The following is a 17,923-nucleotide window of genomic DNA, read 5'->3' as shown; positions in this document are numbered from 1 at the left end:
TCACTGTTTCTCAGAACCAGAATATCTCTTCTGCCAAAACTTGAATTGCAATGATCTTTGTTCTAGCATCTTCTCTACTTCTTCCATTGGAACCCCTTTGGTCTCAGGTACATAAACAATGACAAAGAAAATGGCCACAATGGCTACAATTCCAAACAACATGAATGTCCATGCTGTCCCAATAGCTTCTGTCAAGGACAAAAAGGATTCTGAAACAATGAGATTGGAAATCCAAACAGCTGTGGATGCTATTCCTCCACAAACTCCTCTATACCTCAAGGGATAGATCTCAGAGTTCACAACCCATGGAACAGTTCCCATCCCTGGTGAGAAGAATATTATGTAAAGAGCAAGTCCTATTAAAGCAGCCCAACCATATTTGCTAGGACACCCTCTAGTGTACCATGCCCTATGATCACTGCCACACAACTTCTTTGTGACATCATTGGATATCAAACATGCCCCGGGTAAAAGCTGCAGATGTAATTGAAATTAGTGTCAATAAATATAAAATTATATGCCTAGAGGTGTCAACATTTGGAATTGAAATAACTTGTTTCATTCCTTTCCCTCCCAATAACTAATAGTAACCTGACATGCAAATTCCTGCTATATGCATTATGTGGTCACAATTGGAATTGAAGTAACTTGTTTTCTAGCCCTTCTCTCCCAATAATGGTAAGAGTGTTGTGTGCCACAAAATTGAAACATGGTGTTGGTAAGATGAAGAAGGGTGGAATGGATTTAGCTTGTCATCAGCAGCACAAAAACCACAAGATGGTGAAGCCTTTAGGCATGTCATGCAACTCCATTTACCAGGGTTCACAGCTGCATTGTAATCAGGACATGTGTTGTTGAACTGAGAGGTTTCAATGGAACTAACCATTGGAGAATGCATTTCACTTTCTCGAAAAGCAACAGTTAGCATAGCCAGGGAGAACACAACTCCAAACAAACTGATCAGAGCAAGCTTTTTCCTCCCAGTCTTGTCAATGAAGTATATGCTCAGAATTGAACCAAATGCATTTAGGCCAGATGTGATGAGTGACAGAAGAAGTGCTGTTCTGTTAGATGCAAAACCAGCCAACTGAACAATGGTGGGGCTGTAGTACATCACAGTGTTGATCCCCACAAACTGCTGGAAGATTAGAAGGCCTGTGCCTGCATATAAACCTCTTCTCACAGCTTTGGTTCTCAAAAGTTTGATCATGCCCACCTTCTCTGATGATTCTGTTTCCTTAATTTCCATATCAATTGATTCCTTCAAAGCCTGAATTTCACCTTCAACTTCCTCAGGCGGGTAAATCTTTTTCAGAATTTCTTGTGCCTCCTCTTCCCTACCTTGTGGGAACAACAATGTAACAACAATTAAGATTTACAGTTTCACATATGAATGACAATCCATCAATGATGATAATCTAACCTTGCGGTACAACCAACGAGGCGATTCTGGGAGTGTAAACATTAACAGAACTTGAATCAAAGCTGGTACTGCTGCTACCCCTAACATCCACCTCCATGTCCCTGGTGTCTGAACAAAAAATTATGCACAAATTCATTTACCATACTACATGAACAAAAGAACACACAAAAAAAGTTCAAGCATGTATGTTAGAGATCCCAGATCGACTAGAGATAAGAACATTTTATGTATATAAGTGGATGCAAACCTCACCTTATAAGCTGGTTTTATAAGGTTGAGCTAGACTTAAAGTCCACTTCTTAATAATGTATGCACGTGGAAATGGATTCTCTCATGTATGTTCAATTTCTTTCTTGGTAAACATTAAATAGCTAAGGCCTATCTAACACTATCAATAAGGAGAGATACATGACAGAAATTTAGATGCATGTCCTTATATGTTTTTATTACTATTTTTCAATCAGTATTAAGAAAGTTTCACCTTAGTTACCTTCTTCAGTCCATGGATTACAGAGGTTAAACTCCACATTTTTATAAGAGAATACCTTTAAAGACACTTAAGGAAATTGCATATATAAAAACAAAACATTTCATGAATACCAACATAGGTCAGGCATGTATCATATTCATGTATCAGAAATTTGTGAGAAAGTGAAAAGTGACAACACAGTTCCCCACCTTGGTGAAGGCCAAGTTGATGAGGTATGAGAGAAACTGTCCTCCAGTGACGAGAAAACTGTTAAGACTGACAAGGGCTCCTCTTACTCTGGTTGGTGAAGCCTCTGATATGTAGAGGGGTGATGCCATGGAAGCCATACCAACACCAATGCCAACAAATACACGACCCACAATGAGAACAACTGGGCTACTGGCAGCAGCCATAATAACAGACCCAATAAAAAAGAGGGCATCTGCTACAACAATTCCTTTCTTTCTTCCAAATCGATCGTTGATCCATCCTCCAACTGAAGCCCCTATGATTGCTCCAGCAATTGCAGTACTCACTATGGCTTCCTGAGATTTTTTTCCCAAAGTTCACAAAAAATGAGTATACCAAAAGTCATATATCACCATAAATTTGTTTTATAACAAAGAACCACAGTTTCACATCAGCATAAGTCACCAATAGTAGTTTACTCACAATTCCAATTCAACAACACAAATACTATAGCACAACATGAAATTGAAGTCAAACAGTGAGATGAAAAAGAAAAGAAAAAGAATCTGACCTTTATGACATAGATTTGAGGCCATATAAGTGTTAAACTATGAAACTAAATTAGAATTAAAGTGTTCCACAAGTTACTTCCATTTCTTAATGAAGTGTTTGATGATTGATTATGCAGGTTAAGAATATAAATAGGATTTGGTGGATTTTCAGTGGTTGCTGTAGCTGGTGCTCAAATTTACTTTGTTGGCCAACACCCCAATGGGACCAACGAAACATTTCTTGTGCTAACAAATGAAAAATATTATCTTAAAAAAATTCTTATGATTTCTCATGCGTAAAAATATGAAAATAAGAGACTAATTAAATAAAATTGTGTATAAAAAGATATATTTATGATTTCTCGTGTGTAAAAATCATAAATAGGTTGATTATAATTGTATGAGGTTATTTGTGTGAGTGTTTGAGACATAGAAAAAGATGAGTTTGTTTTTTCCGCAAGTTGCAAACAGAGAGCATGTAAGAAAGGGCATTAAAGTCCATTATAGGTTTCAATTCACATGAACTTTGAATTCATTGAAAGACTGGAACTGCATCAATGGTCTGAGAGAAGATTAATATTACCTGGAGCCAAGTTTTTCTGTCAACTGCTTTGAACTCATCTCTGATATACAAAAGAGCCCCAGATATAACTCCTGCACTTACACAAACACACCCCAGTTCATTATCAACCCAATAATTACAAACAAAATTATAATTACAACACTAATCATAATACTGTTATGTGCTTATATATATATTAATCATATGATAAAAATAAACCTCATGTACCCTTATGTAATATACTAATCTATCCTAATTGAAAATGATTCAGAAGAAATATACAACAGTTTCCAACATATAATCCTAAATAAATGAGTGATTTTGAGGTTAGAACTTAGAAAAGCATGGAGATGTAAGTGGGAATGGTTAGAAACAGAGGAAAGGGTTGTTTCATCTGGAAAAAAGAAAACAAGTTTTTTGATGTTGTTTTCTTGAGAGATAAGAAAATGGTTAAAATGGAGTATGATAACTTAGATTTTTGTTTTGTTTTGTTATTTACCAGTGTCATAGCCAAAGAGAAGACCACCAATTCCAGCAGAGAAAGCAAGGCGAAGAACATAAGGGTTTTTCCATGAAAGAGATAAACATTCTCTGAAAGCTGAGATATCAGCCCCAGGCACACCATCTTCCATGGCTGAAGGGTGTTAAGAGGAGAAAATCAGAAGAGAAAGAGAGAAAAAAACAACGTTGGTGGTTTTTGTTTGAGCAAAGGTAGTGTGTTGAGTTTGAGATACGGGGAGAAGAGGCTTCAATGGGTGGTGTATTTATAATGCCACAAAAATGTTGTGATGAGGAGTTTGGACACTAATAATGGAGTCAAAATGGTTTTCTTTTTCACTTCTTTGTTGTCCGATGTTAAGGATGAATCGTTTTCTTACAGAAATTTTTTTTGAAGGATAAAGACAATGGAAGCCAAAATGATAAAAGTTCAAATAAACTCTTCTCTTAAATACCTTTAATCATAATAATTGTGTCTTTTAAAATGTTCTTAATTGTTGAAAAATATTGTTGATTAGATGATAAATATGATCTTCTATTAGATTTTTCAGTTATAACTACAATTTTAGTTGATAAATATCATCTTCTATAATATTTTAGATTTTTCAGTTGTAACTTTTTAGTTGTAATTGATTAATCTATCTGTTAACTACTCTGTCAATGTTTTATCTATATGTTAACTACACTGTCAATTATATTTGAGTGCTTTATCAATATTTTTTTTTTATCTTTTATTTTTTATTTATGTGTTATATAATAATGGGGGTTTGAAAACTACTGGAAAAAACGGGGATTTGAAAACCGATGGGAATAATAAGGGTTTGAAAACTGCCGAAAATAACGGGGGTTTGAAAATCGCCGGGAATAACGGAGGTTTGAAAGAACCGCCAGAAAATAATTATTTTTCAGGGGTTCGTAAAAACTGTCGGTAATCTGTTAGCGACATTGAATCTTCTAGGGAAAAAACAAACAACGGATAACGTACTTAACGAGGTTAAAACCATCGAAAACGCTATAATTAAACCTGTTAAAAATATTTTTTTTTAGTGTTTCATAAAAAAAAATTGACCTATTATTCATCTCCAGCAAATGAAATTTAAAAGCATTCCAAAACATTGTTTTTCTTTCATAGTTATAAAGATTCATATTGTTTAGCGAATTTAAAGATATATTTCTTATAATAATATTATTATTAGGCATATTTTTCTTCTCGGATTTAATGATATTGAAAAACATTTTTCATCCTTAAGGTAAATATGATTTTCTCCTCCTTTTAAATAATATGTTTTAATCTATATTTCATCCAATAGAAATGTTTTATAATAAAATCTTATGTTTATAATTAATTTTATATTCGTAATTGGATTTTTTTTATGATAAATATGAATTTAAAAAATAAAATATTGTTGAACGACATTTGACATCTACTTCATATTACTCTCTTAAAAAAATAAAATATTTAGTCCAATCAAATAACTTGGACAAATAATAGTAAATGTAGTCATTATTCAAAGTTATATATATTGTTTCATCACTCAGCTTTCTATATCTTAGGATTAAGACAATTTAGGTTAATTAATTAAATAAACCGAAAAGTTAGTCTTAAAACCTTCTTAATCACATTCTATACCTAACACTAGCGCTAACAACCAAAAAAGAAAACTTAAAATAGTTTAGTATAAATCACTGATTCGATTTATTTAAAGGGAGCTCCACTGATGTGATTCCACTAGCCATATAGAGAATGATTCTTGACATTCTTAGGAATCACCTTGAGCTGGACATTATAGAGGCACTTTTCTTAGAGTTGGATCATTGTTCTAAGACAAGAACTCACCAAAAACTAGTACCAAATCCCAAACTCATTTAATGCTCCACATATTGTCAAATTGAATCAACAAAGAGAGGTACAATTAAGAGGAACCGAACAGAATTGATTTAAGCAACAATTGAACCGAACAAAAGTGAAAATTAAGAGGCAAAAACAGAACATAGGTGCTGGAAAAAAATAGAAAAGCCGAACCAAACAACTCAAGAACACAAGACAACATGAACAATTGAAAGAGAAGGAAGGAAGGAGAAGAGAGTGTTCATGAAGATGGAAGGATGATGGATGAACTCGCCACTAGAAGTGTGGAATGCTCCTAGATAAGAGTGATGCCGCCACTTGAGGACTCCATTGATCCATCAAGATAAGACTAGAGAAGAAGGCTCCAAAAGCTCTCCAAAGTTCACTCAAAATTTGAGTAGAGTTTTCTTAGATTAATTCCAATCTGAATTTTACAAAGAGAGCACCTCTATTTATAGCCTAAGGTGCTGAAAATGCAAGCTAAACAATTTCAAAATTCCCTCCTAAAACATTCTAGAAACCGGCGCCTATTTTGCAAAGCTTTCACTTTGGCACCTCCTATTCTACTCCTACACCTATCTACTAATACACCCCCCCTCCTAAAGCTCCTAACTAAAGCCTAAAAGATGCTATAACAAAAGAGGTTTCTAATGTTTCCCTCTAAGCACCTTCAACTAAAGAAATTACAAAAAGAGAAAATAAATGTCCTCTAGCTCCTAAAGCTTTGAACATGCTTCTTGTAATCCTTTGAGGTGGGCTTTGACCTCCATGGGTGTCCTCCATTTGTGCCTCTACCTCTTCTTGATCTTGTTGATTGGCCTCCATGTCCTCTTGAGCTTGATCTCCATCACCCACCCTCCTCCATTCATTAACTTTTATTTCATAATATTTATTAATTATCATTAATTTTAATTTCAATTATAAGAAACATCAACAATGTTTTTGAAAAAAATAAATAAACATTTAGATAAAACAATATCTTCTATCCTTTCCCCGTTCTTTGGTGTTATCATAATCCTGTTATCTCGTATATAACTCTGTGAAATCATGGTCACCCCCCTTTAACTATTTCTTCACACAGCAAATCATAGTTGAGATCTGGAGACAAACAACCTACCACGTTATTAACCATCAAGGGCCTCACTTCATATTGTGTATAAAAAGAAAGACCGTTTCAGTTACCTTGTAAGGATTTCCTCACCACATCTGCATAAGAATGTTTTTCTTTAAGTGGTCTCTGAACCTCCTTGGCTTTCCCTGCCTCCTTACTCCTATACTTCATAGGGTTGTACCCAGATTATTTCGCAGATACTCTAGTCAAACCAGCCTCTTGTTCAACTCCAACTTTTCTATACCTAGGAATGTTAACATGGATTTTCATATTACCTATGTAAATCTAGACCAACTCCCTCTCTAAATTTGCTACATTCTCCACATCTAAAAATTCACAAAACCAAATCTCCTTCCCCACCTATTAAGTTTGCGCACTATGAAAACTTCTTTCACCCTTGCCCATCTCTGAAATATTTTAAACATATCAATTTCTCCACGGCTCCCTGGAAAGTTCAAGAAGAAGAAAGTAGAGTAACGACGAGATGGTTGTTGTTTACGTCCCTCATGACTCTTCCACCCACTCTCCCTCACTCTCACGTCCCTCACATCCCTCACTCTCACGTCCCTCATGTTATTCCGTAAACAATGTAATTACATGTTATGTGACTTATATAATTGTGCTATGCATCTCTTTGTCTAGCAACAATCCAAACTTTATAATTTTAAGAGATGAGTGAAGTTACGAATTTACTTCAAATTATGACCAATGTGTGTATGTCCACAAACTATGATCCTTTAAATTTGACCCACACACTAAATATGCTAATATAATACCGGGTATCTTTTTGGTCTATATGTATTTTTAAAGAAAATTGATTTTTGTCGTTAGTATAAAATTTTAGACTTTGTAGATATTTGTAATAAGAAAATTATTGGAATTTGTTATATTTCATGCTAACTCATCGCTGGCATAGATGTTTAATACATATATTTAATTTTATAATATACATTATTTTTTAATATTAACTTTCTGACAAATTAATTTTTATTATGTGAATTCCATTTGGATTCCACCAAGACGGGAATCTCATATTCATCTTAATAAAAAAGTGAATTGGAAAAATAGTGTTTTTATTGCTCAGAATTGGATGTACTGAGTAGCTATTTTAACTTTTTTTGCTCAAAATTGAATGCACTGAGTAGCTATTTCAACTTTTTTTGCCATAAATAAATTATCATAACATGAAATCAGAGCAGTGTAAAATTTAAAGGGGATGCAAGAAGATATAGAAAAACACTTTCTCAATGAGTTCTTACCATTAGTTAGTTTAAAGGAGAAAAAAGAAGCCAAATAGAAAATGGTTATGTTAGAAGATCAAATTCTAGATATTGAAGTTTCATAATATTGACAAAAAAAGAATGTAAAGCAATCGATAATAATTTAATATTTTTTATTAATGTAAAAATAATAGCTTAATATCAATCCTCTAGGGATCTCATAAGGATTTTCAGCAACTCAACTAATCAACTACATACACATTCAAGGTTTTTTTTGTCTTGTTTGAGTCACTGTTTCTTAGAACCAGAATATCTCTTTTGCCAAAACTTGAATTGCAATGATCTTTGTTCTAGAATCTTCTCTACTTCTTCCATTGGAACCCCTTTTGTCTTAGGTACATAAACAATGACAAAGAAAATGGCCACAATGGCTACAATTCCAAACAACATGAATGTCCATGCTGTCCTAATAGCTTCTGTCAAGGACAAAAAGGATTTTAAAACAATGAGATTGGAAATCCAAACAGGTGTGGATTCTATTCCTCTACAAACTCCTCTATACCTCAAGGGATAGATCTCAGAGTTCACAACCCATGGAACAGTTCCCATCCCTGGTGAGAAGAATATTATGTAGTTTCTGCAATTTTATTGTTAGTTCATAATACGCTAAAAAGTTCCAAAAACACTTACAGAAGTACTTTCATAGGTCGTTTGTATCCAGTCAGGGAGGCACGTCCAAAAAAAGAAAAACAGAAAAAGATATAACGAAGAAAAACCAGGACGTTCTGTTTTTGGAAAAACAAGTTTTCCAATTTTATTTGCTATCAGTGAGGGACTTATTACGCCTTATTCCTTAGGTGTTTAGATTTGATGTTTTTAACAGGCAATCCTTATTGTGTGTATTGAGTGTGACTGATATTTGAGCCTGAAATTTGTTCCACAAGATTTGCATTGAATGTTTTATTTATCATTACCACGACTGTAAGGAAGGTTCGTTTTTGTGTAAAACTCTTTGATCATTTTCTAACTGAATACTGGTCCGTTTGATCTCAAATTTGTCGCGTTTCGTCCCATATTTTGTTGGGATTCTTCCATTATATTTCAACAAGAAATTCTTTTTGGAAAATGTTCCAAACACGTTTTTGCACTCCAAGGCGCCCCACTTTACAGATTAGCAAAATTTTGCCATAGTTTTCGCAATTTTTATTTTGAGTTCGTAATAAGCAGAAAAGTTCCGAAAACTCTTAGAAAAGTACTTTCATATGTCGTTTGTATGTAGTCAAGGAAGCACGTCCAAAAAATAAAACAAAGATAAAGATATAGCGAAGAAAAGCCAGGATGTTCTGTTTTTGGAAAAAAAAGTTTTCCAGTTTTCTTTACTCTCGGTCTGGGACTTATTACTCCTTATTCCATGGGTGTTTAGATTTAAAAATTTTACCAGACATTCCTTATTGAGTGTATTGAGATGTGGCTGAGATTTGAGCCTCAAATTCATTCCACAAGATTTGCAATGAATTTTTTATTCATCATTGCCACGACTGATAGGAAGGTTCGTTTCTGTGTGAAACTCTTTGATCTTTTTTTAATTGAATACTCGTCTGTTTGAGCTAAAATTTGTCGCGTTTCGCCCCAAATTCTGTTGGGACTCTTCCATAAGATTTCAAAAAGAAATTCTTTTTGGAAAATGTTCCAGAAACTTCTTGCCCTCCAAGCCGCTCCACTTTCCATATTTACGAAATTTTGACCTAGTTTCTGCAATTTTATTATGAGTATATTACGGTGAAAAGTTCCGAAAACACTTACAGAAGTACTTTTATATGTTGTCTGTATCATGTCAAGGAGGCACATCCAAAAAAGAAAACACAGAAAAATTCGTTCCACAAGATTTGCAATGAATTTTTTATTCATTATTGTTAAGACAGAAAGGAACATTCGTTTTTGTGTGAAACTCTTTGATCATTTTTTAACTGAATACTCGTCCGTTTGAGTTGAAATTTGTCGTGTTTTGTCCCAAATTTTGTTGGTATTCTTCCATTAGATTTCAACAAGAAATTATTTTCTAAAATTTTCCAGAAACGTCTTGCACCTCAAGGCGCTCCGCTTTCCAGATTTGCGAAATTTACCTCTAGTTTCTGCAATCTTATTCTGAGTTCACATTACGCTTAAAAGTTCCAAAAACACTTACATAAGTACTTTCATATGTCGTTTCTATCCAGTCAAGGAGGCAAGTCCAAAAAGAAAACACAGAAAAAGATATAAGGAAGAAAAGCTAGGACGTTCTGTTTTTCAGAAAAACAAGTTTTCCAGTTTTGTTTGCTGTCGGTCTGGAACTTATTACGTGTTATTCTTTGAGTGTTTAGATTTGAATTTTTTTACCATACATTCCTTATTGTGTGTAATGAGATGTGGCTGAGATTTGCGCCTCAAATTCGTTCCACATGATTTCGAATGAATATTTTATTCATCATTGCCACAACTGGAAGGAAGATTCGTTTCTATTTGAAATTCTTTGATAATGTTCTAACTGAATACTCGTCCATTTGAGTTGAAATTTGTGGCATTTCGTCCCAAATTCTGTTGGGACTCTCCCATAATATTTCAATAAGAAATTATTTTTGGAAAACGTTGCAAAAACTTCTTGCACTCCAAGGAGCTCTACTTTTCGGATTTGCGAAATTTTGCACTAGTTTCTGCAATTTTATTCTGGATTCATATTACGCTGAAAAGTTCGCGAAAACACTTACAAAAGTACTTTCATATGTCATTTGTATCCAGTCAAGGACACATCCAAAAAGAAAAGACAAAAAAAGATATAAGGTATAAAATCAAGGACGTTCTGTTTTTCAGAAAAACAAGTTTTCCAGTTTTGTTTGCTCTTAGTCTAGGACTCATTACACCTTATTCCTTGGGTGTTTAGATTTGAAATTTTTACCAGACATTCCTTATTGTGTGTATTGAGATGTGACTAAGAATTGAGCCTCAAACTCATTCCACATGATTTGCAATTAATTTTTTATTCATCATTGCCATGACTGAAAAGGAAGGTTCGTTTCTGTGTAAAACTCTTTGGTCATTTTCTAACTGAATACTCGTCTGTTTTAACTGAAATTTGTCGCGTTTCGTCCCAAATTCTGTTGGAATTCTTCCATAAGATTTCAAAAAGAAATTATTTTTGTAAAATGTTCCAGAAACTTCTTGCACTTTAAGGCGCTCCGCTTTCTAGATTTATGAAATTTTGCTCTAGTTTTTGCAATTTTATTCCGAGTTCATATTACTCTGAAAAGTTCTGAAAACACTTACAGAAGTATTGTCATATGTTGTTTGTATCCAGTCAAGGAGACACGTCCAAAAAAAGAAAACACAGAAAAAAGATATAACGAAGAAAAGGAAGGACGTTCTATTTTCAGAAAAACAAGTTTTCTAGTTTTGTTTTCTCTCGATATGGGACTTATTACGCCTTATTCCTTGGGTATTTAGATTTTTATTTTTTACCAGATATTCCTTATTGAGTGTATTGAGATGTGACTGAGATTCGAGCCTCAAATTCATTCCACAAGATTTGCAATGAATTTTTTATTCATCATTGTCACGGCTGAAAGGAAGGTTTGTTTCTGTGTGAAACTCTTTGATCATTTTCTAACTGAATACTCGTCCGTTTGATCTGAAATATTTTGCGTTTCGTCCCCAATTATGTTGGGATTCTTCCATATGATTTCAACAAGAAATTAATTTTGGAAAATGTTCTAGAAACTTCTTGCACTCCAAGGCGCTCCGCTTTCCAGTTTTGCGAAATTTTGCTCTAGTTTCTGCAATTTTATTCTGAGTTCATATTATGCTGAAAGGTTCTCGAAAACACTTACACAAGTACTCTCATATGTCGTTTGTATCCAGTCAAGATGGGGGGCGAATTGTTTATCAAAGATTTTCGCAAAACTTAATTAAGAATGAACCTTATCAAACAATCACAAATAAGCACTTAAAGAAAGAAATCAAACAATGATATAGAAACTGTTACAAAATTTTAACTGATTCAAATTTCATTTTAATCAGTTGTTTATACCAACAACAAAAACAGAATTAACACAAATAGTTATAAGGTTTTAGGGAAAGAGAGATTTACACAACAATTTTATACTGGTTCACTCAACCTTGAGCTACGTCAAATTCTCAGAACAAACACACCACAAAGAGGTGACCTTGAAAACCACAAGACCCACTCACCCTCAGACTTTGCAAGATTTCACACACTTACATTTGTAATGAAAGAACAATTACAAGAACTTTGAAAGGGATATAAAACACCTGAGATTATACAAAACAGGAAGCCCTATGATCAGATCTTGTACCGGTGCAAACCTTTAACAACAATCTTGCAAAACCCTTGAAAACTTCTTTCAAAAACAAATCTCAATCTCTACTTCAAATTGTGTAAAACTTGTTATTTTGTTTTGAAAGAAAGGCTATATTTATAGCACTTGAAATCTAGCCGTTATAGGCAGCATTAATGAGCTAAAATAGTTTTGATCACATTCAAAACAGTTAAAACAGGTTTTCAAAACACTGTTATGAAAACACACATTTAACCGGTTGAAACCACGATTTAATCGGTTGAATGGGTTAGGTAGTTACATAAATTTTTTTTTAAAAAAAACAGTACTTTTAAGCCAACTAAGTGACAGACAACCAATTATTTCGATAAATCAACCGGTTGTTTTCCCTTTGCTTGGAAAAACACTTTGTTTATTTAAAACAGATTGATTAAGCTTTGTGCAAGGATTAAGAACTGATCTTAACATAGATTCTAAACATCCTAATCTAAACCCAAACAAAAAGCAGCACAACTACAAGCTTTAACTTGGATTTGAAACATCAAAGCTCCCACGCTCAACAATCTCCCGCTATTTGATGGAGACAAATCCTTGGGATGCTTTTTGGAATGTTCTTGTTTAGAATTTGTACAAACTGCATTCATGAGCAAACATACAAACACAGGGTAATCTATTCCAATCAAATAAGCACCAGAAACCAGTTTTCATTAGGTGATTTCCAAAGAGGAACATCAGCCAAATCAGATGAGAAACCAACAAACATACACAGGTGCAAACACAGATAAACAATCGGTTATTTCGCAGGAATAACCAGTTGAAATTTTGTATCAGAGTTTTGAACAGTTTAAAAACTTCAAATTTAAACTAGTTAAACATTTTATAGCAGCAATGTTCAAAGCAGTAATAAAAGCAGTTAATAAGAACATTACAAAACCAACTTCTCCCCCTATTTGTCTCATAAAATAGACAAAAGGAAGAATTAAAACAACATAAAGAGAAAAAATTGTTCAGAAACTTAAACCAGAAATTTAAAAGGAAGGACTATTCTCCCTCTCGAATTGTAGTTGCATAATATGATTCGGAACCTCTTCAATTTGTTCATCCAGGGTTGAGAAACGTGAATCCATATTATTAAACCTTGACTCACACAAATCATGGAGATTCCTTTGATTCTTAACAAAGGTGTCAATGCGGTTGATCATCAATCTTTCAAAAGGAGACATTGTTGTCATTCTTTTTGTGTAAGCATCATTGTGACCCACCTCTTGAGTCTTAGCAGCAGGTTCATCTTGTGTTGCTGCTTATTCAGGTTCATCACCCTCATTTGTTCCACCTGGGCCAGCTTGATCACCATTCTTGCTCACCCATCTCCCACCAATTTTAGTAAACCTCATTTTTCTTAAGGATCCACTGTTAATCTCACTTGAGGGCTTGATAATCTCAGCTAGCTCCCCTTCTATGTCCACTTCAAAATACTAAAGAAACTTAGCATAGAGATAGTGGAAATCACATAACCTCATGGACTTTTGCATATGCTCTTTGATGGTGTGGATCCAATTGATCTTTACTTTGTTCATGATGCAATAGATGCAATAGATCAATAGTAGATCTTCTTCAGAAAGAGTGGGAGTGATTGCTCCCCTAGGTGTGATAATCCATGATACTATGAAGGCTATGAGCCTTTCATCAAGCTTTAACCCTCCAACTGAAAAATTTCTCACTTTGGAGAGGGGATTCTTCAAACAACCTTTGTAGAATTGCATTTTGTTGAATTCTTAAACAATTCCAAGGTTTCCTCTGTTGATCCTCAGCCCAAAGGATTTTAATCCAGCCACAGCAGCCCATACATCATTTGTGATGACCATTTTTACACCTTTCACATGAGAAATGAGTGAGTTACCATTAAATTGAAGGTTAATGTAAAATACCTTCACCAAATCTGGATAAATGTTTTCAGTGAGTTCAAGGAAACATTTGAACCTTTGTTCCTTGAGTAAGCTCCTCACAATATCCAAATTTTGCTGCTTCATCCATGTAAAGGAGACAAGCTTGGGTGTATTGACACTTTTCCTACTAGTTTCATGTAGGTATTTGTCAATGAATTCTGATTCTCCAGAGAACCACCCTTCAAGCTTTCCACCACTCCTAACAGCCCTAGTTTTCATTCTCATAGCAGAGGGAGGAGTTCCAGCCATTGCTTAATTCAGAAAGGAATTCTTGCACACTGTAGAGAAATCTTTAGAGGAAAAAAAAGAAGAACAATAGGTTGTTTGTGTGAAAAACAACAACTATTTGCAATCTTTATATAGCCATGACTCATGGTCAAAGAGGGTTGTTTTCAAAATAGAAAAAAGAATCAAATTTGAACCATAAAGCTATTTTTGTCAGTCAAACAGAAATTATAGATACTCATGTTGATTTGACCAAACATTAAAAACAACTTTAATTTCCAAGATAAGAAGAATCTGATTTATTAAAAGCAGTTATAGCAGAGGAAAATTGTATTCAAACATGTAATTAATACAATATTGACCACAGATATCACTGGGTTTGAACAGAACTACAAATTAGAACTTAGAAATTAAAAACAAATTTGCCCAGTGATGACAAATTCTGCACTTATGAATTTTTTTTGAGAAAACAGATTTTCAAATACTCATGTTGTATTCAATCATCAAGACTTACAATTGATGTGAATAAAAAATACATGAAGATAACCAAGGATGCTATACTTGAAGGGTCATCTCAACAAGCAAATAAAGATGCCATCAATAGGAGGAATGGTCAAGGACCACAACACTTGAAGTTCTTCTTATTAGTGTTCTTTTTGTAATTTCTTTTTGAGTAGTTTTTAGTAGAACATAAAAGGAATGTGTAGATATAGATATAAGGGGTGCCAATGTACAAAGATAAGTCACACCTTCCATGTGACATAAAAAGAAGGTGTAAGTGTAGTTTTAGGAGGTTCCAAAGAAAGAAACCAAGTCCCACCTCCCATGTGAAGTCACACCTTCCATGTGACTTGTTTTTTGTGGCAATTTCAAATGAGTTTCATTTGAATTTTCCCACCTAAATTTCAGCCCTCTCACACTATAAATAGAGGTGTTATGCTCATGTAATTTCAGAATTGGAATTTTAAGAAATGTTACTCTACTCAAATTGAGAGAGAATTGTGTGAGACTTGTTCTCCTTCATCTTGTGAGTGTTTGGGAAGCTCTAAGTGGCGGCATTCATGCACTTATCTTAGAAAAATCACCTCCAAGTGGCATGTTCTTCCCTTCCATGACTACAACCACATAAGTTCCTTCTTGCTTCATCTCCATTTCCATTTCCACACATTATTCTACAATTCTATTTGGTCATTTGTGTTTGTTATTCATTTCTGTTCGGTAGTTTGTGTTCTTGTTCAATTCAATCGATTCAAATGTGTTTAGTTGTTGTTTTAATCGGTTAAATATCTTGTTCTTGCTTTCCTTTAAGTTTCCGCATCATATCTTGTTCTATTGGTGTTGTTTTGTGTGTTTTATCTATTCAATTGTTGTGTAAGGAGTTGGCCCTCATGTTCATGAGTTTGGTTCATCATTTGGAAGGCATTGAACTCCATTGATGTTTCCTTAAGCCTCCTTACTTTGTTCTTAAAGTGTCACACTTTAAAGAATCTCCTAATCAACTCACATCAACAATGTACACAAATTGTATAAGGAACAGATGAAATACAAGGTATTTACAATCCAGGCATAGAGTATAATCATTGAATTGGATTTAAGAACCAATGTTTTAACAAAGAGAAGAACAAAAACATTATCCTCATATTACAGTTTACACAAATGTAAGCAGATCATAGAATCAGGACAAGGCTTTGACTTGTACACAAATCTTCTTGAAATCCTGTTCTTTCTGTCCCTTCAAGTAGAGTTAAAAATCTGCAAAACAGATCTTGTTAAATCACAAGGTTTGATCCCTTAAAAAACTTGGGACCTTTTGTGTTAGACTTGTCTTTGGAAACATCAAAACATCTGGGAATCCATTTAATGACCCCTTTAGGCACAAGATATTTTTGAAACCTGTAGTACCTAACTGAATGGCCTTTCCTCATGCAATAGAAACATGTAACAACCGGTTAAATCGACCTTTTAACCGATTGTTTTTCTGGTGTAGTTGAAAAAGGTTTTGAAATTCAATTTTCCTTGCTTTGAGGATAAAAACCTAAACCAACTTTTCCAAAAACACAATTTTGAGATGCAAGAACATCTTCAAAGTTGGATTTTCCATTTGTAAGTTTGTCCAAGGTTTTCAAAAGATAATGAATCTTTCTTTCAAGATTTTCAAAATTTTCACAAGCTTTTGACTCACAACTACGAGATGAGTTTTTGTAAACCAGATCAAGGTTTTTAAAATCTTTTTTTTTGTTTTTCCCAACTCTTCTTCCAGAGACTTGATTCTATTTTCTAGCAAGTTATTTAGGCCTTTCAACCGGTTGTGAGAAAGGGCCAATCGATTAGCCTCTTCATGAGTTTCATTGAAAGCTTCAAGCAATTGATAATAGTTGTTACCTTTGATTGAAGATGATGAACTCATGCTGCTGGACACAGATGCTCTAAGGCAGAGATTTACTTCTTCATCATCAGAAGAGCTTGAGGATGAAACATCATTTTCATCCCATGCCACATAAGTCTTTTTAGCTTTTGCCCTTTTCTCATTTTTGAAATCTGTTTTTTCTTTGATTTCACTGTTAGGGCATTTTTCCTTGATATGACCCTATTCACCACAGCCATAACAGGTGTATTTGTTAATATTAAAATCATTGGATTTTTGGAACCATACCTCTTTGAAGCTTGACTCTTCTTCAAGAACTTGCTTAATTTTCTTGACAACAAACTCATGGTATCTTCATCACTTCCGCTTGAGTCTTGTTGCTGTTTGCAAGCTTTGAGAGCTATACGCTTGTGGTGTTTGTCCTCACTTTCTTGAACGACAAGCCTATTCATTTCAAGCTCGTGTTCCCTAAGCTTACCAAAAAATGATGCAGCAGTCATTGATGTTAGATCTTTCGATTCAGAGATGGCAGTGACCTTTGGCTGCCATGTTCTATCAAGACATTTCAGTATCTTAATGTTCAGCTCCTCCTTGTAAAAAGTCTTACCAACACTCATCAGGTGATTCACTATGTGTGAGAACCTCTTCTGTACATCACAAATGGTTTCCCCCTTCTGCACTCTTGAATAAAAGCATGCTTTCTGGCTCGTTTGACATCGTTTGTCCCTTCATGTGTGACTTCAAGGATGTCCCACATTTCCTTTGCTGAGATACACTATGATACCCCGAAAAATTCATCACAACTCAAGGCAGAGGTTATTATATTCTTGGTAATCCAGTCAAACTTGGCTTTTTTACTTTCAACCCCAGTCCAATCAGATGAAGGTTTATCAATTAAAACATCATCTCTTTTGACTTGAGGTATAAAGGGACCATTTTCAATTGTTTCCAATATACCCTTATCAGTTGAATGCATAAATATTTTCATTCTCACCTTCCAAAACTGGTAATTAACCCCACAAAACAATGATGTCTATTTATGGAAGCACATTCCCCGAAAGGCAACTTGTCAGCCATGTAAAAAGTTTTTTTTTCAGAAAAAAAAAACAGAAACTTGAATATTGTTCTCGCCGGCTGACTTAACCGCCACGACTTCAGGGATGGGAGGTGGCTCACGCCTGGTTGTT

The 17,923-nt window shown here is 34.3% G+C and overlaps 2 protein-coding genes across 2 annotated transcripts; both read right to left on the bottom strand.

Moving 5' to 3' along the window:
- On the bottom strand, positions 1-1,249 carry LOC137839385 (probable inositol transporter 2). The gene is made up of 3 exons (XM_068648504.1): positions 710-1,249; positions 592-606; positions 1-474 (listed from the first exon to the last, which is right to left on the bottom strand). The coding sequence occupies exons 1-3, from the start codon at positions 1,247-1,249 to the stop codon at positions 1-3; spliced, it is 1,029 nt and encodes a 342-aa protein (XP_068504605.1).
- Positions 1,250-1,358: 109 nt separating this feature from the next.
- LOC137805834 (probable inositol transporter 2) lies at positions 1,359-3,946 on the bottom strand. The gene is made up of 4 exons (XM_068605743.1): positions 3,694-3,946; positions 3,216-3,286; positions 2,102-2,437; positions 1,359-1,531 (listed from the first exon to the last, which is right to left on the bottom strand). Exons 1-4 carry the CDS (start codon positions 3,824-3,826, stop codon positions 1,376-1,378), a joined length of 696 nt encoding a protein of 231 aa, XP_068461844.1. The 5' UTR covers positions 3,827-3,946; the 3' UTR covers positions 1,359-1,375.
- Positions 3,947-17,923: the final 13,977 nt, after the last annotated feature.

The sequence above is a fragment of the Phaseolus vulgaris genome, chromosome 3, assembly GCF_000499845.2.
Source record: "Phaseolus vulgaris cultivar G19833 chromosome 3, P. vulgaris v2.0, whole genome shotgun sequence".
Lineage (NCBI taxonomy): Eukaryota > Viridiplantae > Streptophyta > Magnoliopsida > Fabales > Fabaceae > Phaseolus > Phaseolus vulgaris.
The sequence above is the reverse complement of the archived record's forward strand: the minus strand, read 5'-3'. Positions and strand labels throughout refer to the sequence as shown.

Coding starts and splice junctions, on each gene's coding strand:
- LOC137805834 (XM_068605743.1), bottom strand. CDS start 3,826: ATGGAAGATGGTGTGCCTGGGGCTGATATCTCAGCTTTCAGAGAATGT. Junction 3,287..3,693: donor TCTCTTTGGCTATGACACTG/GTAAATAACAAA, acceptor GTGTAAGTGCAG/GAGTTATATCTGGGGCTCTT. Junction 2,438..3,215: donor ACAGAAAAACTTGGCTCCAG/GTAATATTAATC, acceptor AAAAAATCTCAG/GAAGCCATAGTGAGTACTGC.
- LOC137839385 (XM_068648504.1), bottom strand. CDS start 1,249: ATGGAAATTAAGGAAACAGAATCATCAGAGAAGGTGGGCATGATCAAA.